This window comes from Mus pahari, chromosome 6 (genome assembly GCF_900095145.1).
Source record: "Mus pahari chromosome 6, PAHARI_EIJ_v1.1, whole genome shotgun sequence".
In the NCBI taxonomy this organism is placed as follows: Eukaryota; Metazoa; Chordata; class Mammalia; order Rodentia; family Muridae; genus Mus; species Mus pahari.
This window is the reverse complement of record NC_034595.1, coordinates 71,381,710-71,405,195: the sequence shown is the minus strand read 5'-3', so window position 1 is coordinate 71,405,195 and position 23,486 is coordinate 71,381,710. Positions and strand designations below refer to the sequence as shown.

Genomic DNA, 23,486 nt, shown 5'->3' with positions numbered 1-23,486 from the left:
GCTTCCTGATGAGTGTGTGTAAGCAGGGGGTCAGCCTGTGAGTGAACAAGAAAGTCAGTGTGCCCTAGTGAGTGTGTTAGGGAGCTGACCATGCCAGACATAGGCCCCAGAGGAAGGCCAGGCAGCAGCTGTGGCCACTAGGCAGGCAGGGGCAGAGCAGATCCTGAGTCAGTCTCTGGGCATTTCTGCCAACCTGGCTTCCTAGCCCTGCAGTGACAGCCTGTGCCAGAACCCCCAGCGAAGATTCATCCAGCCATGGTGTGGTCCCCAGCAAGCTCTCATGTCACACTAAGAGCCAGGCCTGATCTCAAGGATGGCAAGAAGCTAGCCTCCATGGAACTCAAGATGCAGAGCCAGTGTTGACTCCCCAGGCAAGAAGGGCATCTGTGAACTGTGGGAAGGGGCCAGCAGTGATTTCAGCCCCGGCTGGTTCTAAACAGAACCACCTGGAGCATGTGTACATGTAAGGGGGTGGCACATAGTTCCCATACCCACCCTTGCCTTTGGGACGTGACTCAGGCTGATGTTAACCATCTGCAAAATGGGCTTGCTCCATCCCCCATCCCCTGGGAGGGCTCCAGCCTGTCAATCAAAGCCCTACCTGCTTTCACTTACTTTCATCCTCTCCCTGGGCTTCAATCTGAGGAAAGGAAGTTTTTAGAGAAGAGGCTGTTTCCCTTGGTGAGAACACAGCCCTTCTACTGCCCAGAGAACTCCACCTCTCTAGTCCCTTTAGGAACCAGGTGCTGGCCAGGAGGGGGTTAAGACTTGGAACTCTAGTGTCATGTTAATTTTGTAAATTCTAGTGACATGTTAATTTTGGTAGGTTGCTTCCCCTACTCTGGACCTCAGTTTCCTGATCCGCAAAACAGGAGACTGTGCCAAAGGGACATGAAGGTTTGCTGGCAGGGCAGCAAGTATCTGGGCAAGCAGGGAATAGTCAGGCATGTGAGGGAGTTTGAGTTAGAAGTGCCAGGGTTAGACTGATGTTTTAAGCTGAGTTTTGGTGGAGGCCTCGCGGCTGGGAATGTTTGTAGGCATACGGCATAGCCTGAGCAAAGGCTGGCAGATGGAGTGGTGACTGGAGACAGCCTCCTGGACCCTTTGGGATGAGGTAATGGACTGCATAACCTCTTAGGAGCTGCTCCCTGTGAGGTCACGTGATGATGGGATTACCATCTGAGTCCTCTACTAGTCTATACAGTAGGGACCTCATTTGTCTCCATTTGCTGCTCTTGCCATAGGGCCGTAAAAGGAGACAGGAACAATGAAGATGTTCAATATATACCCATTAGACGAGTGAGTTCCTCCCCAACCATTCTTAACTTTGGGGGTGAGCACTTGTTTTAACAGCCCTTTTGGGAACCTTCCACAGCCTGGAAGACAGTGGTACGTAAAGTGAGATCCCTAGTGCCTGTGAGCTTGCTAGAAATGTGAAGTCTCAGCCCCAACACAGACCCGCCGCCAGACACTCGACGGTCCGGGTTCAGGAATCTGTTTTAATCCTCTGTAGGATAAAACCTACCACACACTGAACTTTGAGAGCCAACGCTCTAAAATTGTGCTTGCAAGCACCGTAAAAGCCCAGGAAGCCCCATTTGCACAGAGAACAGGTAGGGTTGTGGCAACGCCTGGCCTACAATCCAGGAACTATCAAACCATTCCTTTTCCCTAGACTGGTCCATGGCACAAAGAAGAGACGAGAGTTAGATCAACCCTTAGTCCGGCTGTTGGAAGGAAGGCTGTTGGAAGGAAGACTTGGAAACGTCAAGGGTCTAGAAGAGGAGGGCGGGGCATTTCTGGGGATGGTAGACTCGGGGAGGGACCAGTGTTCCGAGCCCCGCCCCATTTCTGTTGCCCCGGGAAACCCCGGGTTGTAACAATAACCTGCTGACGCGCTCCTGGGAGGAATCCTTTGAAGGCTGTGGGCGGGGCAGCCCCGCTGTGCACCAATGGAAGCACTCGGGATCCGCCCCTACGTTGCCCTCCCCGAGCCCGGCAGGGGGCGGGGCCGCGCCAGACATTTCTAGCCTGCTCCCTAGGGGGCGCTGTGGCGTGCGGGGCTTCCGCAGGGTCGCCCTTAGCCGGAGCTCCACGCCCCCCACAGTCTGCAGGCGGGGCACCCAGTAAGCAAGGATTCCGCGGCCCCGGGCGAGCACGCCCCGCCTCCTTTTGCTCCGGGTCCGCCCCGTCCCCGTCCCCCGCCCATCCCGAGGTGCAGCCGGCGCTGAGCGCGGCAGGCGCGGGAGCTGGCGCTGGAGCCGGAGCGGCGGCGGCGGCAGCGGCGGCGGCATTCACGGGGCGGCGGCGGCGCGGGCTCTGGCACGGGCTCGGGCTCCGGCATGGTGCAAGCCAGCCTCGTCCCGGGAGAGCGGGGCCCGCGCGCGGGACCGGCGCCCGCGGAGCGGCGGCAGAGGCGGTGGCGGTGGTGGCTGCGGGCACAGACAGGCGGCAGGTGCTAGAAGCTGGGCTGGGCGAGGTGTGTGCCCGCTGGGTTCCCGGGCCGCCGCCCCCTCACTGCTTGGGTCTTTGCCTCCCTCCGTGCTCGCCAGTTCGTCCAGCCCCCTGCCTCCGCGCCCCGGCCCATGGCGCCCCGCGGTTGAGCCGGCGCCGCCAGGGACCCCTCCCGCGGGCCTCCCCGGGGCGCGCAGATCCCAGAGCCGCGCGCCCACCCTCCGCGGAGCCTCCCTCCCTGCCTCGCCCGAGCCGGGCGGGACCATGGCTGCGAAGCTGCGAGCGCATCAGGTGGACGTGGACCCGGACTTCGCGCCGCAGAGCCGGCCGCGCTCGTGTACCTGGCCTCTGCCGCAGCCGGACTTGGCCGGCGACGAGGACGGGGCGCTGGGCGCAGGAGTAGCCGAGGGCTCCGAGGACTGCGGGCCGGAACGCAGGGCGACGGCCCCAGCGATGGCCCCAGCGCCGCCGCTGGGCGCAGAGGTCGGACCCTTGCGGAAAGCGAAGAGCTCCCGACGGAACGCGTGGGGAAACCTTTCCTACGCCGACCTCATCACCAAAGCCATCGAGAGCGCCCCGGACAAGAGACTCACGCTCTCGCAGATCTACGACTGGATGGTCCGCTACGTGCCCTACTTCAAGGATAAAGGCGACAGCAACAGCTCGGCCGGCTGGAAGGTGGGGCATCCGGGCTCCGGGCAGGCTACAGGGAGGGGGGTTCTGGAACACCCCTAGGGGTCATGGAGTGCGCGCCCAGGGCGTGGGGCAGGTCAGTTGACAGGCGGGGGCGTGCTGGCAGCAGCTGTATTCATTCACGTCCCCTAGGAAGGATGCGCGGGATTGGAGGTCTGGTAGGGTGACAGGAGACACCTTTTTGAGCCATCCCAGAGGATTATCCCTGGCCTGTCATTGAGCGTATAATAGCATAACTCATTTCCAGGCCACGGACAGTAGGGAGCCCCCTTTGTTTTGTGTGACTTGTTTTACCCTCTCCACCAGAGTACCTGCTTTAAAGAGCTGGAGTCTTGACCTGGGGCTCCTGTCTGCTTTCCCTCTCAAATCTTCCTTGCCCTTCCTGACGCTGGCCCCATGGTGAAGAGTGCTAACAGATCAAGCCTCCCCCCCTCCGCACCCCCCTCCCGCAATTCTTTCTGTAGTGTCGGGAGTTCATTCTGGAGCCTAGTGGGGTGAAAAGCATGGCAGGCAACCCGAGATGAGTTCTTCATGGGGCAGTTGTCAGCCCCTTCCCTGGTACAGCATGGGGTGGGGGAGGTGCTTTAAGCTCCCTGCTGGGACTTGTGGGAATGGTGTTGAGGTCTGGGGGTCTATTTCTACCCACTCTAGGCAACTTATCTCCCACTTCCCTGGCTTTTCTGGGCTCAGATGCACTTAAGGAGTGGGGTACCCCTGGAGAGTCCTCAGTGGCAGGCAATGGAAAGGGGAGAGCCATCTTGGGAGAAGACTTGAATAGGGGCTTCACTGGATTGTAGCTTCTAGATCCAGCTCCTCCTCTGGCCATCTTGTTGGGAAATGGGGCTAGCCTATGCATTTGAGGGTGAGGAGGCTTGAGGGGACCTCTTGTGGGAGAGGTAGTCACTGTGAGGAAGATATGCCTGTGTCCAAAGATGAGGCTGTTTGGGGTGTTGATTGGCAGCAAGATCTGAGGAGAGGGGCAGCAGCCATGGCCAGATCTAGATGCACTTGGGTGTCCGGATCTGGGAGCTGGTGGCTCTTGGGATTCCTGTACGCTGGCATCTCCTTTGGCTCTCCTTGACCCTTATGGGGCAGGAACACAGGACACAGAAGTAGACTTGAGTCTCATCCTCTCCATTTTCCAGTCCCCTGCATCTCAGTTCCCACCAGAGCACAACTTTCTCTCAAGTGTGCCCTGCCCTTGGGCTTGCTCTGCTTCTGTCTGCTGTGTCGTCCACCTTCCTTCCACACCTTCCTTCCACACCTCCCTTCCACTCCTTCCCGGAGATGTAGTCACTCTCCTCAGGGGGCACAGAGTCCCAGTGCCTCCTCCAGCAAGCCTTCCCTAACACTTGTTAGCTAGCTCAGGACTCCCACCCACCCACCTTTTTTTCCTGGCCCTAAGACATGCATCGTGAGTCAATCACGAGAGAGTCCTGCCTCCCGCGCCCTCCCTCCCTCCCTCCTTCCTTCACCTTTGAAAGACAGTGTCAGTGTCAGAACTCTTCTGTCCCCATGGCACCTTACAGAGAGTCTGGCCCAAGAAGCCATCAGTGTATGCGTGCCGAGAGTAAAGAGATGGGTAGATGGTAAAAGAGGCTGTGGATTGGCAAAGAGTACCAGGACTGGAGCAGGTCAGGAGGGCTTCCTGTAAGAGGCAGAGCCCCAGCAGGTTTGGATGGATGAAGGAGACTGGGGAAAGATAGGAAGCAGTGATTTGAAGCTAGAAGCCTGGAGGCAGCTGCAGTTCTGAGCAAGTATGTTGGGGCCGAGCTCTGGGCCAGACTCTTCCCATATCTTTAAAGCTCTCAGTAGTCCCTGAGCTGGGTTTTACTATAACTTATAGGGGTGGTCTCTGAGGCCCAGAGGACGAGAGTCAGTTAACTGCCTAAGGTCGCGCTCCAACCCAGGTATGTCCTCCACCTCTCCCGGTCCCAGCAAGCCTCTGGAACATGTCTGGCTAGCTAGCCCTGGTGAGAGGGAGCTGCTGCAGGCATTGAGCAGAGGCAGACATAAACCATAGGATATGATGGCAGCGTGCTTAGAGATAATTGAACCCCATGAGTTCATTTCTCAGACTGTGAGACTGAGGCCTGGGGAGGTGATAGGACTCCCCCCTGAGTGTGTCAGAAAGCCGTAAGCCTTGGACAAGGGCCCCGAGTCTGTCTGCCCATTGACTGCAGTTCCTACTGCACCACACTGTTGGGGTCATGCAGGTCCTCGCTGTACCTCATTCCCAGTCCTGGACTGGGGCACTGGGTGAGCAGCCCCAAGCTTGGGTCTTACTCTTGGTCCTGGCAAGAAACCACCCAGACACTGGAGGGGATCTAATTCAGCCTGCCTCTTCAGTGGGTGTCCCCTTATACACTCCTGCTCCCCAGGGTGCCCCCATTCTCTCTCATTCCTGGAACTGACTGCCCTTGAACCCCTTCTGGCACTCCCAGTCAGTTCCTTCAGAAGCCTGGAGGAGGCGTTATCTCCAGCTCTCAATCTCAGCTTGACCAAGGCTGGGAACACCTCAGGTGCTGGGACCAGGCATCCATTATTTCTTCATCCATTTCATCCCCACAAAAGTGTTGCCCTTGAAAGCCTGAATGGTACCATACCTCAATTCCATGGGGTGGGGTGCTATGACTCCTTACGGGGACCTAGGTCCTTGGCCCCACCTTCAGGATGCATTGCTCTGAATAGCTTCCACATTCGGACCCTGGGTTTTGAGACGGGAAAGGCAGGCGGGTGGGGCGAGGGGCTGGGGAAAGTGGGTTCCATATTCTAGGGAGTCCGATGTTCTCTCATGGAGGGGCTGGCTTTGATCTGGGGTGTCCTCTTGGTTAGGCGAAATTAGGGAGATAGTTTTGTGATGGGGTGAGGGAACTGCATGTTCAAAGGCAGAGAGGAGGAACTGTGCCTGCTAGATTGGGGGGGGGCATGTAGTTGCAAACTAGAACCTAGGGCTCTTGGGCTGACAGGAAGTGGTCCTGCGAAGGTGGTCACCTTCAGAAAGGAAGGGAAGAGAAAAGCTGATGTACGGTGCCTTTGTCCTAAAGTTCCATCTGTGATGAGGAGAGGGGGTCCCAGTGCTGCAGAGGACAGAGACAGGCTCAGGCCACCCAGAGGCCTGGAGAGTTGGGACTATCTGTGGTTGTACCATAAGGGCTGGTGCCATTCCCCTAGGGACAGAGTGTCAAGCCTGGGCTCAGGGCTTGACGAGGAGTGTAGTGGCCCTAGAGTTGTGGCTCCCAGAGTAGAACCTCCCTTTCCCTCAGCTCCTCCATAAATCCCATGTTCCTTTGGCCTTGGCCTCTTACAGGAAGTCTTCCTGGGTGCACTGTCCTGATGTTCCTTCCACTGAACGCCTCTGGAGTTGTTCAACTCCTTTTGTGTTTCTTGGCTGCCAGTCCTTGGGGAGCTCCCAGGCCAGGCCTGGGCGCCTCCCATTTCTGTCCCTAGGCCCAGAGGGGTGGAGCCCAGTGGATGGGGACTTCCCCTCTCCCTCAAGGGCTGGAGCAGCTTAGCTGCTGAGGGGTGGGATCAGAAGGCGGGTGCTAGCCCCATCTGGCCCAGGCCTGGCCCTGTAAGTTCCAGGTGGGGAGGGGGCTTGAATGAGGGGCTGATCCCAGAGGCCAGCAGCAGGGTCCTGCTCTTGGCTCTGAACAGCGGTTGGGAGAGTAGCGCCCCCTCCCCTCCCCAGCCCGCACCACCAGGGCGCCTTCCCCCTCCTTTGTCCTCGGGGATCCCCAGCCCCAAGAGCTTGTGGGGGTGCGGGAGGAGGCGGTGTGAGCCCCGATTGGGGGGGTGTCCTCACCCCCCTCACTGCACGAGCGAGGGGCTGGCAGCTGCCCGCCTCCTGGGCACGAGCCCGTGCCAGCCGCTCCTGGCACAGTTGCTGGCACGCCCGGCAGACTCCCACGGCCACCTGCTCACACCCACCCACGAGCGCTGGCGCGCTGCGGGCCCTTCCGGCTTCCCGGGCCTCCCAGCGCCCCTCCCCCGACGGCGTGCCCGGAGCCCCCTCCCCAATTCTGGGCTCCCCTAGACCGGCCCTATGCGACCCAGACCCCCACCCTGCACAAGTTGGGGAGCTCTCGAGGCTGCTGGGAGCCTCCGGGGTTGCCGCGCCGCGGGGGGAAGGGGGGCCGAGAGGCAGCAGACAGACCGACAGACAGGGTGAGGGCCCCGCCTGCCACCTGGCGCCGCTCCAGCGGGACGATGGCGGGCAGCGCCGTGCCAGGCGGTAATTGCAGACAGACTAATTTAAAGAGATGAGACGGTTATTTTTAACTCGCGTTAAGGTAATGAACGGCGCGGGGGGTTTGTGGGTTCGAAAGTTCAGCGCCCTCCAGCCCCCACTTAATGCGGGTGGGGGGCTCTCCGCAGACCTTGAGGGCTCCACCTTTGGACTTACTCAGGTGCAATATTGAGGGGAACTGAGGAACTGAGCCGCAGGGAGGCCCTGCCAGAGGACAGGGCTAGTGAATGCACCAAGCACGTGTCACACCAGATTCTCACCACTGTCCTCTTTCCAGATGTAGAAGTGCCTTGCCTTGAGGTCACATGCCTAGTAAGTACCAGCCCTAAGTGGTAGAACCCAATTCTAACCCATAAACTCCAGCATTTTCTGTGCCACTGGTTAGGACTGGGGGCTCCTTAGTTGTTGTTGGGCAGGGTTTGGGTTTGGATTTGGAAAGCGTTGGGGCTCCTTCCTGAAACTCCCCTTCTCCTGCTTTTGAGTGGCAGCTGGTGATGGCCAGCCATCACCTGAGGTGTGGGGTTTGTCTTGGCCTTGCTGAGGACCGGTGGGTGGCAGTGAACCTCCAGTGGAGCTTCCCTGACCTCTCAGCAGACTCCCCAGCCCCTCCCTACACCTGCAGTGTGCCTGCCCCCCACTTGGGGCTGAGTGACGGGGAGAAATCAGGGGATAGGGCTGACACCCCCCCCATTAGAGCCTCCTCCACCTCCAGACTTCGGGTCATGGAAGAAGTTGAAGGGTCTGATGCAGGATGACAGCCTCCTGTAGTCCCCTCACACATTTCTCTCCGGGACTGCCATTCACTGGGAAGACAGGTCCTAGAAAGACTTGTCTTCTTCCGGCAGTGCCCTGAAGTGTCACCCACCGTGTCCAGGTGTGACCCTTTGTGGTCCTCTGGAGTCAGGGCTAGGTAAGGGTGGACATGGCTCCTGTGGGAAACATGATTCAGTGTGTGTGAGCTGGAGTTAAATTCCTCTCTCTGAGCCTCAGTACCCTCCTGTGAGTCCAGAGGGCCTTAACACAGTCCCTGGACCCTTCCATACTGAGACTTACAAACCTTGTGTGCCAGGAGCTAAGTTCATGGTACTGAAAGGGCTTCTCACTGGTGGATACCTGTGACTATGGACGTGGGTAGTCTTGAACCTGAGCTTCCTACTCATGCTCGCCCCTACCCATGACAGTACCCACGTGGTGGCAACCGTTTGGCTAGCACAAGGGAGAGTGTTCATGACAGCCCCAGCTGTCCCCAGAGCAGGCAGATGGGGGGCTCAGGGTGTTGGGTGGGTATCAACTTGGGCTCTAGGGGGCCTGAGGAGGGTGCTTAGGGGGGGACAGCTGGATCTGGAGCACCCCCCTTCTCCTGGCACCCCGGTTACTATGGAAACCCACTACTGTTTGGGAGGGTTTGGCTGTTTGCTGCCTCTCCCCACCCCCCAACCCATATGTGGAGGTGGGAGGGGGCCAGGTGGTGTGTGGGGGTGGGGCCTCCCACACCCTACCCCCAGGGCCTCCCTCCTCACTAAGAGAAACCTTCCTGGTCTCTTAAGGGGGCTGCCTCTCAGGAGCAGGGGATTGAGGAGAGAATGTGGGTGCTGGGCACTCAGTCCTTTCGTTTGCACACATTCTCTCACTCCATCCTTTTTGAAATCCTCGCCAGGTACTCGTGTATAGTCCCATTTTGCAGTCGAGGAAATCAAGGCATAGCTGGAAGAAGGCAGAGCCTAGATGGGGATGCAGTCCAGCGTGTGTCTACCCCATTTCCCCCTTCGTCTCCCGCTGTCAGTGTGATCTGGCTCCCACATGGCCTTCCTGCACAGAGATCTTCAAGATCTCTTTTAGGATTCCAAGGCTCCTCAGTTCCCCCTGGAAGCCAACCAAAGCTGCTCTGGGTCCCCGGGCCCAACGTGGCACTTGTCCAGGCCTCACCTCCCACCTGTGTTTCCTGCCACCTCTATGCTCAGACACCCTCATGCTGCCACCTTCACAAGCGACACTGAATATCTCACCCTACACCCCCTGGCAGCCGTCACATGCCTACCAAGGCAGCTCCCGTTGGCCGATCCCTTGGGACACCCTTCAGAAAAAATAGCTAGGGGTGCTTGAGTGTTTTGATTGACGCTACCACCATCCAAGTGGTTCTGGAAGCCAACACATCTCCTTGAGGATCTTTGCTTAAAATCCTTAGCTGTCCACAGGCCTGGCTTGTCATCAGAGAGTCCCCTGAAGCTTTGCACCAGCACACTTTTCAGTCCCCTTTCTCGATTCTTTGGGCATGAGCTCTGAGATGTGTATTTTAACAGGCATGTCTGGTGACCAGTCACTCAGAAGCTGCTTCTAAATTCTAAAATGGTGGCCTCCCGGCCTCCTCCTGCCCACCCTGTGTTCTCACTCTGCATCAGCTTCTTCTCTAAGCTGCTTCCTAGTTGAACCCCTGTTCCTTTTCCTCACTACTGCCCTGGGGACTTGGACCTCGTGCCATCAGTTTCAGGGGACTGAGCCCCTGTCCCAGCACCTGTGTCTACCCCGTGTATCAGAATCACCCTGTATAAGACATGGTTGGAGAGAAGGCAGCCACAGCCAGAACTTGTGCATGCTGCTCCTGCCAGCCTTGGATGCTGGACAGAGGGAGGCGATGGAGGGTGATACTCAGAAAACACTCTGGGCCTGGACTGTAAAGAAAGTTGACTGTCACAGACCCTGTCCTAACTAGTACCCCTCTTCTGGGAAAGAGAACATATGTACAGCCCAGCCCTCTCTGTCCATCCTTGGGATGCCTAGTATGATATCCAGACCCAGCCCCCAGCCTTGTCAACCTTTCCTGCCCCTTTCAGTTCTCTGACACTTGCTTTAGCCACCTTGAACCACATGTAGCCCAGGATTCCACCTGCCATGTGCCGACGCATAATACATTCTCTCGCTGGAGTTTTTGATCCATGGTACTGTTGTTGTGGCTGTCTACCCCACTGGCAGACGAGGAAACTAAGAGGGAAGGAAATTGAGAGGCTTCAACTATGTGTGGCAGGCAGCACTGGAATGTCCCAGTGCTGGCTTCACCCTGGTCTAGCCCTCTCTCCGCCCCTGCAACTGGCTTTGTGTTCTCCCTTGAAGTTTGGCCCTGAGACTCCAAGCATGGGGAATGGGCCCTAATTTTAGGTTGCCTTTCCGAGCAGATAGTGTCCCAGAGTCAGGGACAGTTTTCTGATTCCTTGGCTTACAGACCCAGGGCTGAGGGCACTATAATCCAAAGCTACACTGGTGGACACCTGCCGTACAAAGCTGTCAGGACTGGCTCCGTCCTTGAGGGGCTGGGAGATTAAGCTTGGGAGATGAAGACGCAAAGAGTCCTGTGCTGGATAAACACCATCAGGGCAGGGCAGGGTAGAAGGTCAGATCATCAGCTCTGGGTGTTCAGAGGCAGGGAAACAAGGCGGTCAAGCCCTTGGGGCTCTTTGAGGAACCCAGCAGGAGTAGAAGCTGAGAAAGCAAAGTGGCTTGGGATTGCAGGCAAGCTCAGACTCAGGTGCTGGCACTCCGGTGGGAGTGGGAGATGAGATGACATCAGCAGACAAATCGCGCAAGAGTGACTTGTGTGGCAAGCACACCGTGGGGCGAGGCGAGCAGAGGAGCCTGTGTTAGGGTCCAGAGATCAGGTTGAATCCCTGCAGCCAGCCCACCATGTCCTAAGACTGGTGAGAATGGCTGGGTTGTGTATGGAGTAAGCAGTTTAGGGAGCCAGTGGCGTCAGTAGAGCCTAGTTCTGCTTACCTTCTGGGTAGCTCTGAGCAGTTTCAGTCTTAGTTTCCTCCCCTACAAAATGGGATGGCGTGCCTATGTCTGAGCTTTCGTAGAATTTCAGGAAAGATACCTATAAAGTCCCCAAGAAGACTCATCAGAGGTCACTACTATTATTCATTGCTCTATGAAGAAAAGAGCTATCTGCTGGTATATAGAGTAGGACTCAATATGCATGCCCCTGAAAGGGGTGTGTGTGTGTGTGTTAGAGGAGTCCCTCTCTATTGTCCCAGAGTGCAACATGTGAACATTTAAGAATTTTGGAACCCAGTCTTCTGCCTGCCTTACATTGATCCATTACTTTTGAGTCCCTAGAACCTTCCTTGTGGCCTTGGAGGCATACAGAGCAGATTTAAGGCTGTGTGTGTGTGTGTGTGTGTGTGTGTGTGTGTGTGTGTGTGTAGGCCAGGTGTTGATATGAGGTGCCTTCCTCTATTGCTCACAGCCTTGCTTTTTGACAAAAGGTCTCATTAAATCTGGAGCCGTCCATTTTACCTTAGACTGCCTGGCTGGTGAACACCAAAGATCTACTTGTCCCTGACGACATGCACTGGAGTTATAGCTGTGTGCTTCCACACCTGGCTTGTACACAGATGCTGGGTATCTGAGCTCCTGTCCTAGTGTTTGTACAATAAACACTTTCCCATTGACACACACACACACACACACACACACACACACACACACAACCCCAAGGCTCCTCATTTTCACAGATAAGAAAGCCACTTATTTGAGGTAATCCTCAAGCCTAGGGCCACCTGTTCCTGGCACACTGGATTCTTTTTGCCCCACTGCTAGGCTGTGTGATCTTGGGCAAGACTGTTCCTACTCTGGTTCCTGGTTCTCCTCCAATAATCTGGAAAGCTCTGAGGCCTCCTCCTTCTCCCTCCTGTCCCCTCCCCTGTCCTCAGCTGGCCTTGCCACCACCTCCTCTTGTAACCTGAGCTGGGCCTTGGGGAGGAGGGGCTTGCCCTCTGCCAGAGGCACCTGCCAGCTAAGCAGATGTGAAGATGGAGGCCCCAGCGGGGAGAGTGAGGACTTAAAGCCAGCTAGACCGGACAGGGGCAGCCACACTCAGTACACCCAGCCCGGCCTCTGGCCCTGGAGCTCACCCAGGCACTTGTCCTTTTTTTTTTTCCAAGCGGACATTTGTGGTGCTCCAGTATGTCCTAAAGGACCTCTGAGGCTTCAGGAGGAGACAGATGGCAAATGAGGTTGCTGCCCTGGTCTGGGTGGGCTGCCCTGGACTCTTGGAGTCCCTTGTCAAGGAAATAGAGGGCCAAGGGCAGCCCCGGGGGGCAAGGCCAGTGTCTGTGCGGGTGGCTGTGCCCCTGGGAGAGCAGATGGTTCTCTTGGCACTATGCCTGCTCCTCTTCTTTCTCCCCCAGGAGCCAGCCTGCAGGGCTCAGGCACAGCTGCTAGGCCTTCCCCAGAGCTGGGCCCAGGGCAGGGCTAAGTGAGGTCACTGCAGCTGCTCCAGAGCCTGGGCAGGGGAGCAGGGAGGAGCTGCCTGTAGATAAGGGAGGTGGTCAGACTAGAGGGGTGCAATGCCAAGTCTGAATGGCTTTGCAGTTAGGGGTTCTGGGGAGGGGCAGCTGAGAGCCAGTTGGCAGCTCCACTTCTGTTCCAGGACAACCCTGGTGCTTCTGCCAGGCCTAGGTTTCTCTTTAGAGCAGTGGTTCTTAACCTTCCTAATGCTGTGCCCCTTTAATACAGTTCCTCATGCTGTGGCGACCCCCCAACCATGACATTATGCCGTTGCTGCTTCATACCTTTAGCTTTGCCACTGTTATGAATTGTAATGTAAATAGCTGATATGCAAATCTCAAAGCGGTCACAACCCACAGGTTGAAAACACACCGGTCTAGAGGCATCTCAAAGCAGGGTCTCTGGATTGGCACCTGTCAGATGAGGATGCTGAGCTCAGGTTGGCTCAAATGCTTGGTGATATAGTCATACCATATGACAATGAAGTGATAGTATTTAATATATGGTATCCTACCCAGGCATGGTGAGTCTAGCACTGAGGAAGCCAAGGCCGTGTAGAGCTGGGCTATGCAGTGAGATCCTATTTCAAGAAAAGAAACAAAAAGTAGTCTTTTCCCCAATTATGCTGAATTCTCCTGAGGAGCCCAAAAGCTCCGAGGGAGGCACGGGAGGCCATGGTAGCAGGAGCCCCTGGGGAGACCATGCCAAAAGGGAGGCTCAAGAGGACCCTGGTAGCTGGTGGCAGGGTCTTAGGAACTGCTCGGTGGGATCTTCCCTTGTACCAGACATGAACAAGTCAGACACTGTGAAGGGCGCCCTCCTCCCTCCACACTTCTGTAATCCCCACAGACCTCGTCAGTAGAGGAGACAGACTCTGGGAGAGTTGAACTCCAGTCTGCAGTTAGCACTGCTGTGGAGTGGTTCACTGTCTCTGAGGCTGGTGGGAGGGTTTAGAAGGGACTCGGGTCAGGCATGATGGAGGAATAGAGCCTGTTGCGCGGAGAGGGAGGAACAGGAACGTGGGAACACAGCATGTAGAAACTCAGGGTGGACATGCAGGTTGGAAGCCCAGAAAGGTTTGCTGGCTTGGGGAATGTGGCTCTTGACTGTCTCCCTGGGGTTGTACCGGAGCCCAAGGCTGTGGGGCAGGAGTGATCTTGGACTTCATTGCTGGTTTATCATTTGCCCAGGCTGCTTATGTGAGCTCTTCTGTGTCAGGGGAAGGGAGGGGAGAGAGGAATATGGCTGTGTATTCTGGCCCCGACTTCGCGACTTGCTTCAATGTTTGATTCATCCTGGACCCTGGCTGCTCACTACTGTCCTGATGATGGGCACCTATAACTCTTTGCCCCCAATCTGCCCTTTTACCCCTCCTCCTTAGCAGACATTAGTACCCATGATTTACACATGACCTTCAGATCCTGACGTCATCTATCAGGAAGCCTGCCTGGACTGAACATCCCAACTCCACCCAGACAAAAGGGCAACCCCACCCCCAGCTGTGGGTCTGTCTGACTCAGATATGTGCTCCTGGAAAGGTGGGGACTCTAGGAATAGAGTGAAGGGTAAGGCGCAGGGTCAGGTCTACTCCTGGACCTCTGAACCAGGAAGGATGAAAGCTGGAACTGCACATCTTCCCTCTGAGGGCTGGAGTTGTAACGGGAGGGGGAGCAGGGGGATGGGCGGGTGGGCAGAGCCCCACAGGTGTCTCTGAAGCACTGAGGCTGGAGCTGGGTCTTTGTCACCATGGGACAGATAAGGCCAGTCTCCGAAAGGAGGGCCTGAGCTGAGTTTTCTGCCTGTGATGGAACCTGCACCTGCTGGTGTTCAGTGGGATAATAGAAGACCTAGGACTGAATTCACCCTCTTGGGAACCCCCGGGGAACAGGAAGAGCAGGAGACAGTGCTGGGTTGGTTGTAGGCAGTGAGCACAGAATTTGCATGTCCTGCCTCTGAGGAAAACCAGAAAAGCCTGAGCTTGTGAGCCAAGACAGGGATAGCTACTGGGATGGACATCGAAAGGAGACCCCTACCATAGTGGGGGCAGGGTGGGGAGAGCATAGGCCTCGGAAGCTAATAATGGGAGCCCTGAATCTTGCTTCCTCACTTCCAGCTTCAGGGCTTCAACCTGGAAGTCATTAAACTCACCAGAGCCTCAGTTTCCCCCTTTGTAAACTAGTGGTCTCTTCTTGTGGGTACATGATTGACATGATTGTCAAGGTAAAAGAACCTCGCCTACACCTGGCATGTAGCAGGTGACACTTCTCTCCCGTGTCAGTACCAGAAGCACATGCCAGTAGCATGCTTGAGCTGAGCTGGCTCACAAGAACAGTTGTGCACACTTCTTTCCAGTTCTTCACTCTGCGACTTCACACTGTCAGCCTCACTGGGCTATGACGGGAGGATTCATGCCACAAAGCAGTCCGCTGGGGTTCCCCACACACACCCACACAGAGAGCTGGTTGTTAAACATTTACCAGCAGTCCACTGAGTGTGACCCCCAAGAGGGCAGCCTTCCTCATGCCCCCTTCCCAGGATCACAGGACCACAGCAGAGAGCAAGGAAGGCCACATCCCAGAGTCCATACTGTTGCCCTCTGTCGTCCTAGTGGGGACAGAATGAGAGATGAGATAGACAGTGGTGGAGCTCTGATTAGGTCAAGCAACTTGAAAGGCAAAGCCCATACCTCCTTCTTGGTCTGGAAAAGTTGCATTTAGTTGAAGCATCGTGCGATGCAGCCCCTTGCAGGCAGTGATGCCAAATGAGGGGACAGAACTCTCTCCTTTCCACTCATCATTCCCCACCTCTCTGCCAAAACCTGGCAGGTCCTGGCTGGAGAAGTAAGATTGGATGAGGTTGAGCTGTTGGGGAATGAAGCTGTGCTAGAAGGAGAAATGAGGTTGTACCGGAAGATAAACGAGGTGGTACTGTCAGGGAATGAGGTGGTACTAGGAGGCAAGGTGAGGCTGCATTACTAGATAAATGAGGTTGTACTGTCAGGGGGATGGAGTGTACTTGTAGGAGAGATGACGTCCTGCTGGATCAGCTGGGTTGCACCATCGGAGAACACAGCCACACCACAGGAGGAAGGAGCGTGTCCTACTTGGAGGATAAATGAGGGTGTCCTGCTGGATAAATGAGGGGCCCCGACAGGTGAATGGAGTGCTGTTAGCAAATGAGGTTGTACTTGCTGGATAAATGGGACTGGTGTGCTGGATAAATGGGGTTGTGCTGTCAGATGAATGCATTACTACTCGTGGGCGAAGGGTGTCCCGGGAATAGATGAGGGTGTCCTGATGGATAGATGAGCTGTCACCATCAGATGGATCAGACCCTATCGGTGGGGAAGGCACCCACCAAGGTCAAGGTCATTCTGACCTGCTGAAGCCCTCTGAGTGTCTTCTGGCCTAGGGGGACATTGTTGTGGGAGGTCTGGGGATGAGCCAGCCTGGGGCAGTCTGAGAGCAGGTGGAGGCCTGGGAGTCAGGAGCTGCCTGGGAGCCCTTCGTCTGCATGCTGAGAAACCTGTCCTCTCTCCACCCTGGTGGGCCTGACTTTTCCTGCATCCTTGCTAGCTGTTTGTTCATCCTATCCTGAGTTTGCTTCCTAACCTAGTTCAGAAAAGTCCCTATTGTGTGCCAGCCAGGGCTAGTTCACTCAGATCCCCCTACAGCCTGGTGTCATGTCTGTATGTCTCTTATTCCTTCACTGAACAAACTTTCAAGTGCCTAGTATATGCCAAACATATCGAGTAAAGAAAAAAAAATGGGGTGGGAATAGGTTACTATCCTTCCAAAAGTTCTAATGCAAGGCCATCAGACAGTAGGTAAACGATCAACAAGTTATACAGAGGCCGAGCATCCCTTACCCAAAATGCTTGGCCACAGATGTATTACTGAATACAAAGCTCCTTTGGATTTGGGGATATTTGCATAGACTTGGAGCATCCCTAACCCACAAATCTGAACGCTGTAACTTTGACGTTGGCAGCTTTTGGAGCCTTTTTCAGATGTGAGATTTTCAAGTTAGTATTCATTAGGTACTCATTTCAACTTGTATTAACCCAGAAGGTAAGAGCCTTAGAAAAATTCAGACTAGGGAAAAGGAGATGAGAGAATTCTGTGAGCATCTACAGGGAAAGACATCTGGCCTGGCAGGTTGGAGACAAAGGAGAGAGTGTGGAGGGGACGCCTGAGAGGTCATGGAGGGTGTAAGGGCTGTGACTGGGTCTTTGTTCATCGAGGTGTTGGGGGTGGTGCTGGGGGGGGCTGGGAAGGATCTCAGGTGGTTAAGCATCATTGTGTGAAGATGCTGCAGGGAAGCAAAGGTGGAAACCATCCCTGTTAAAGGAACTGGAACTTCAAAGTACCTTGCTCCAGGGTTGTGCCACTCCTGTGTGCTGGAGCTGAAACTGACATCTGGCCCCAGTGCCGGAGCCACTTGGCCATATGCCATTCCTGCCAGGCTTCTGTCCCTAGTGGGCGGGCCCCAGGAGAGTATTCACCCAGGCCCGGGTGCTGAGGAAGAATGGGGAAGGCATGAATATAACCTGCTGTCCTTTCTTCTGCCCCTACATCATTTCCCTGGGGCCTGAAATCAGGGAGGTCCTGTCTTCCCTAGGAGACCATGCCAAGCCTAGCTGTACATGTGGGATGTGGGAGGCCCCAGAAGCTGAGCCCAGCCCTGGGCATCCAGGGAACTTGGGCATGCCTGGGCCGTGACTGTGGTGGTGGGTTGCTAAGCGACTCCAAGAGGGAGCCCTGGTTACTGCTGCCTGGCAGAGGCGTCTCCCTCTTCTACCTCCCTCACCTCCTTCATGGCCTCTGGCCTCCCAGGAGGCCCTGTGGGCAAGCCAGAGTTGTCATCAGTGCTTGCCACTGGATCCTGGCTGGGAGCTCTGATTGGCACCAGGTGTCTAGGTCCTAGGGAGATATGCTAGTGTGCAGGGCGTGGGCCTCTCTCAGGGGCATACCTCTGGTGCACATCTCGTACAGAGCCCAGCTTGGAAGTCAGAGGCCTCAGCTCCAGGCCACCCGCTCTGGGTAACCCTGTGCAGAGCCTGGCGTCCATCTGAGCTCAGCTGCCCCATCCATCTGGCTCGCAGAACCGCTCCACAGCCTCATTCATGGAGAGGGAAGGTGCTGAGTGGGCAGGGCTTCCCCACACTAGGGCTTGAGTGTATAATGATTCAGACTTGCATCAGGTTTTATTTATGAAAAAAAAAAAATCCTGCTTTATGGGGGGGGGTAGGCATCGCAGACTTCTAGATTAGACCATTTCAAAATTTGTCCGGTGTCAAACTGGAAAACTCCACAGAGACCAATTGGCCTACGTCATCAATGTATATAAAGAGATGGCCCTGAAGAGGAAGACCCGACATCTTGGTAGAGTGAGTGGGTGGGAGGAGTGCCAAGCTGGGGGTCAGGAGACCTGGCTGCATAACCTGGGACACCTGGTCCTAGGCCATCTTGGATATGTTCTTTCCTTTACTTGGGTTGTGAGAACCATGGCTTGAACTCCCAGCCTCCTGGCTGAGTCCAGGGTGGGGCAAGGGGAGAAAGCTGCAAACCTTCTTGGACCTCTTTAAGGTTATAAAGAATAAGGGTGTGTTTGAAGTACTTGCAAAGTTCTAAGGAGGGAGCACAGAACTTGTAGGCCGTCTTGACCTTGCAGCGCATACTTAGCCTTCTTTCTACATGGGTGGCTCCTGGGCATGGTCTGCATGGGAGCACTGGCTTTCTAAGAGTCTTTGCAAACTCTCTGACCTTCCCTGCCCATGGCAGAATGGAATGTCCTCTACAAAGACCAACCTGAAATCATATTTGGGCTTGTGCCAAACAAGCCCCGTGACCTTGGCAACTCACTGTCTCTGAGCCACACCCTCTTCATTTGTAACTAAGCTTCCCAGTCCCTGATCCTATAGGGTTTAGCGTAATGATTACCGCAGATGAGTTCTTTTGGGCTCCCGGGGCCAAATGGACTGGGACTGTCTAGGTGCAGTTACCTGGCAGTGTTCTTCCTCAATCCCCAGAACCCTGAGACAGGCTGACCTGTGACATAAAGCAGTGCTGCCTGCAGGACTTCCATTCCAGCAGGACTGGGAAAGTGGGAGGTGGAGCTTCTGGCTAGGCAGATAGTCCTAGGGGGGGAGATAGCTGAGGTCTCCTAGGACCTGAACCGCAGGTGTGGGGGAGGGGCAGGGAGCCAGGTGGATGGGCGGGCCAGGGAAGGGAGTATCTACCAGGGGGAACATCATTCCCTGGGGGTCCAGCTTCCCTCCTCACAGGGCCTCAGGAGAAGCCAGGCAGGGCAAGGCTGGCAAGCTCTTGCTCTTGCCTCCAAGTTCATGAAGTGCCAGAGACAGCCAGCCTGGTGGAGCTGGAAGGAGAGACTGTTGGGGACAGAAGAGAGAACCCTGGCAGATTAGTGGTTAGGGTGTGTCTAGGTGGGTTAGCAAGTTTAGACCAGGTCCAGGGGTCTGGGCAGAGCTGGAGTGGTGCCTGGCATCACTGCCTAGCCATGGGGCTGTGGGCAAATTACATCATGCTTCTATCATGTGGTGGACAAAATGGGATAATGCTGGCCTCCTCAAGGGGGTGATGCCCAGCACAGCTTAAGTCTTGGTCGTTGAGGAGATGGTGGTGACCAAGCAGGTTTGATGAGTCTATGGGGAAGGTCTGACCAGACAGAGCGGTTTAGGAGCACCTGGGGTGTTCACAAACATTGAACCACACCCATTAGCTCATGTAATGATCCAACAGCCTTGGGAGATGGTGATGACCACCGTGTGTGTTTCAGAGGAGCTCAGAGACTGATGCATAGCCACGCTCACACAGCCAGGTGACCAAATAGCCAGGCATCCTGCCCAGTGCTCAGCTAGCCAGGCCCAAGCTGTCTGCCCAACAGTGCCTGAACAGGAAGAAGGTTAAGGCTACCATAAAGGGGGGTCTGTGTGAAGGTTAGGATGGTGGAGCTGTGAGCTCACCGTGCCTTCCTTCATCCTCAGGGCAGAGCTGTCCAAAGCAGGTGGTGACCCTGAATCGGCACAGTAGAAATGAAGATGAGCATACGGGCAGGGTGGCAGAGGTAAAGCCAAGAGGTACTGAGGGAGAGCAGGCAGGCCTATGGAACTCTACTTAAGCAAGCGTCTCTGGTTGTTCGAAGCTGTCTTCCTGTCTGTAAATGAGGAATGTGTGAGAAATTGTAAAAAGGTCTCACAAGGTAGGGACTTTGAAGACAAAGCTGAGCCAGGTGGGTCCGAGGGACACAGGAGTTGCTCTGAGGTCTCCTTGGTTAATCCTGGGGTCAGTCTCCAAAGTCTATAGTTTATAGGCACATACCTGACCTGGGCATCCCCACCTCAGTCTGCTCTGCTTTCACTGGCCAGGCCTTCCCACAAAGGGTTAACAGTCCTCTCTACCTGCAGTTGCATTTTAAAGACACGAAATTAAAGCAGGTAATTTATTCTCCCCACACACGAAAGAGCAATTAGTTCTAAACAGGGCTTAATCAGTCACCGCGAGATTGATTTCTGGAGCCCTGGGTTTTCGGGCTCCTGGCTCCATGCCAGGCTGGGGAGGGAGGGGGGCGGACAAATGAGCCGCGGCAGTGGCATGAGCCCTTACATAATCTGCTGGGGGGCCCTCACAGTCTAGCCAGCCCCTCCAGAGGTTTGGCTGAGTTTGGAAGATGGGGTCCTGCTCTCCTGCCGAGGGATGGCACAGGTTCAGAGTAGAGCTCAAAGTATGCCTTATCCTTTAAGCACCAGCCCTTCCTTTTGGCAGTGTCTACTTGGGAGGTGGGACAGGGCAGGGCAGGGGGCATATATGGGGTAAAGGATAGGTATTCTGGGTTTGTCCAATGTGGTACTTAACATGCACTCTCTTTTTACCTTTCTTTACCCCACCGATCCTTCTATTTCCTCCCATCCTTTTCTGACCCCCCCACCCCTACTTTTTTTTTTCTTCCCATCATTTCGCTCCTGGATCCCCTTGGCTTCCTCACTTTCCTCCTGCTGCCACCCGTGTCCCTATCTCCGGCCACAGAACTCCATCCGGCACAACCTGTCACTGCACACCCGGTTCATCCGCGTGCAGAACGAGGGCACTGGTAAGAGTTCATGGTGGATGCTGAACCCCGAGGGCGGAAAGACAGGCAAGACCCCGCGGCGCCGGGCCGTGTCCATGGACAACGGGGCCAAGTTCCTGCGCATCAAGGGCAAGGCGAGCAAGAAGAAGCAGCTGCACCTGCCGGAACGGAGCCCCGACGACAGTCCTCCGGGCGCACCGGTTCCAGGGCCCCTGTCGGCCTCCGCCAAGTGGGCCGCCAGCCCGGCCTCACATGCCAGCGACGACTACGAGGCGTGGGCTGACTTCCGCGGCAGCGGGAGACCCCTGCTCGGGGAGGCGGCCGAGCTGGAGGACGACGAGGCCCTGGAGGCCCTGGCACCGTCCTCGCCACTCATGTACCCAAGCCCTGCGAGCGCGCTGTCGCCCGCCCTGGGTGCGCGCTGCCCGGGGGAGCTGCCGCGTCTGGCCGAGCTGGGAGGCCCGCTGGGCCTGCACGGTGGTGGCGTGGCCGGGCTGCCGGACGCCCTGCTGGACGGCGCGCAGGACGCGTACGGGCCGCGGGCACGCGCCGGGACCCCCTCCTACTTCGGCGGCTGCAAGGCGAGCGCCTACGGCGGGGGCGGGGGCTTCGGGCCGTCGGCTCTGGGCTCGCTGCGCCGCCTGCCCATGCAGACCATCCAGGAAAACAAGCAGGCCAGCTTCGTGCCGGCCGCCGCGCCCTTCCGCCCCGGGGCGCTGCCCGCGCTGCTGCCTCCGCCACCGCCCGCGCCGAGGCCCGGCCCGCTGCTGGGCGCGCCCGGGGAGCTGGCGCTGGCGGGCGCGGCCGCCGCTTACCCGGGCAAGGGAGCGGCCCCGTACGCGCCGCCGGCGCCCTCGCGCAGTGCCTTAGCCCACCCCATCAGCCTTATGACGCTGCCCGGCGAGGCGGGCGCCGCCGGCCTGGCCCCGCCGGCCCACGCTGCAGCCTTCGGGGGTCCGCCCGGCGGCCTCCTGCTGGACGCACTGCCTGGGCCCTACGCGGCCGCAGCAGCCGGGCCTCTGGGTGCAGGGCCGGACCGCTTCCCGGCGGATCTGGACCTCGACATGTTCAGCGGGAGCCTCGAGTGTGACGTCGAGTCCATCATCCTCAACGACTTCATGGACAGCGACGAAATGGACTTCAACTTCGACTCAGCCCTGCCTCCGCCGCCCCCGGGCCTGGCTGGGGCACCGCCCCCTAACCAGAGCTGGGTGCCGGGCTGAGGGTCGCCCTGCGCAGCCTGGGTGCCCGGGTCCCGTCCCCATGGGGCCTCTGTCTTCCCATCCCGATCCCCGGGTCCCCACTCCCCCGACCCAGCTCCACGGGAGGATCCAGGAGGCAGCCCCAGCCCAGCTGGAGACATCCCTCCGAGCTGAGCGCAGAGGAAGGTGGAAAGGAGCGGCTGCAACACCTTGCCATTCCTGCCCGAGGGCTGGAGGTCTGGGAGAGATGGTTGAGGTCCGGCTAGGTGGGAGTGGGGGGGAAGAGCGAGGTGGATGGCCCACTGTGGATGCTGACCCTGGAAGCCCCCTAGGAGGTGGGGCAGGGACGTTTCTGAATCTTTAGTTCCTATTGCTGGGCCCTTTGTGACACCTGGCCACCCAACTCCAATCTGGTTCTCAAATGACACGTTCCCTCACTGGCCATAGCCCCACCACATGAAGCCAGCAACCCTCTTCGTTCACACCTACCTAGGTCATCCATTCTGCTCAGTCCTCTAGTCCTCAGCTACCCTCTGGTTCAGTCTCCCATCTTAACCAGTCCTGGCACCTACCCTCTCCTGTCAGTCAACCCCATATTCCTTCAGTACTGGCCACAGCCTCTCCAGCGGGCCTCAGTTCCAGATCCATCCCCCAATTCGACACCCCCAGTCCTGGCCCCTCTCTCCCATATTTATAAGTGTCCGGTCGGGGCCGGCGGTGGGCGCGGCGTCCCCGGTGCGTATCGTAGGCAGTGTACTGTGGCCGTGCCGTCAGCGTGTGCGTGTGCGTGTGTGCCGTGTCGAGGCCGTGTAGAGTGCATTGTACAGCATATTTTCATGAATAAAATTGTTTTAAATATTTCCTGGGCCTTGGGTTAGGAGGAGGGGGTGGTGGTGGTGAAAGGGATTTGTAGGGGGTGATGCCTGGGTCCCTGTTGCTGCAACTATTGCGGCTTTTTGTCTGGGTGCACGGCCGGAGATCTACTTAGCAGCACGTTGGTTAAGCACCTACTGAGTTCCTGATGCTGAGAATAGTCTTTGTAGAGTTCTGCACCTGTTTTGTTTGTTTGTTTTTGTTTTTAAAAACATGCAAGCAGAAAGTTTCCTGCCTGGGCAAATTCCTTAATCAAGGCTGAGGGGTTGGGAGAGGGGCACAGGTGTTAACTGAGAAGCTGTGACTACCAGGCCTTGTGTTAGCACAAGTTTCATTCCCATTATACAGATGAAACACAAGGCCAGAGAGGGAAGATAATTTTGAAAGATACTGGTTAAGGAGGAGGAGGAAGGGAAAAGAAGGAGGAAGAGGGGAAGGAGGAGGAGGAGGAACAACTTTGGTAGCATAGACTTCTGTAGGAATTCATCCAGTTCCTTTGCCAGCTGTGTCACCTTGGTTACTTTTTTGGTTAAACAAAATAGCTGCGTTAGTTACATTTTTTATCTTTGCTGCAACAAAGTACCTGACAAAAGTAACAAAGCAAAGGGAGGAAGGCAGGGAGGGAGGGAGGGAGGGAGGGAGGGAGG

General features: G+C 56.5%; 1 protein-coding gene across 1 annotated transcript; it reads left to right on the top strand.

The window, feature by feature from the left end:
- The first annotated feature begins 2,218 nt into the window (after positions 1-2,218).
- On the top strand, positions 2,219-22,826 carry Foxo6 (forkhead box O6). Its single transcript, XM_021200396.2, has 2 exons — positions 2,219-3,132; positions 20,722-22,826. The coding sequence occupies exons 1-2, from the start codon at positions 2,719-2,721 to the stop codon at positions 21,985-21,987; spliced, it is 1,680 nt and encodes a 559-aa protein (XP_021056055.1). The 5' UTR covers positions 2,219-2,718; the 3' UTR covers positions 21,988-22,826.
- The last annotated feature ends 660 nt before the right edge of the window (positions 22,827-23,486 follow it).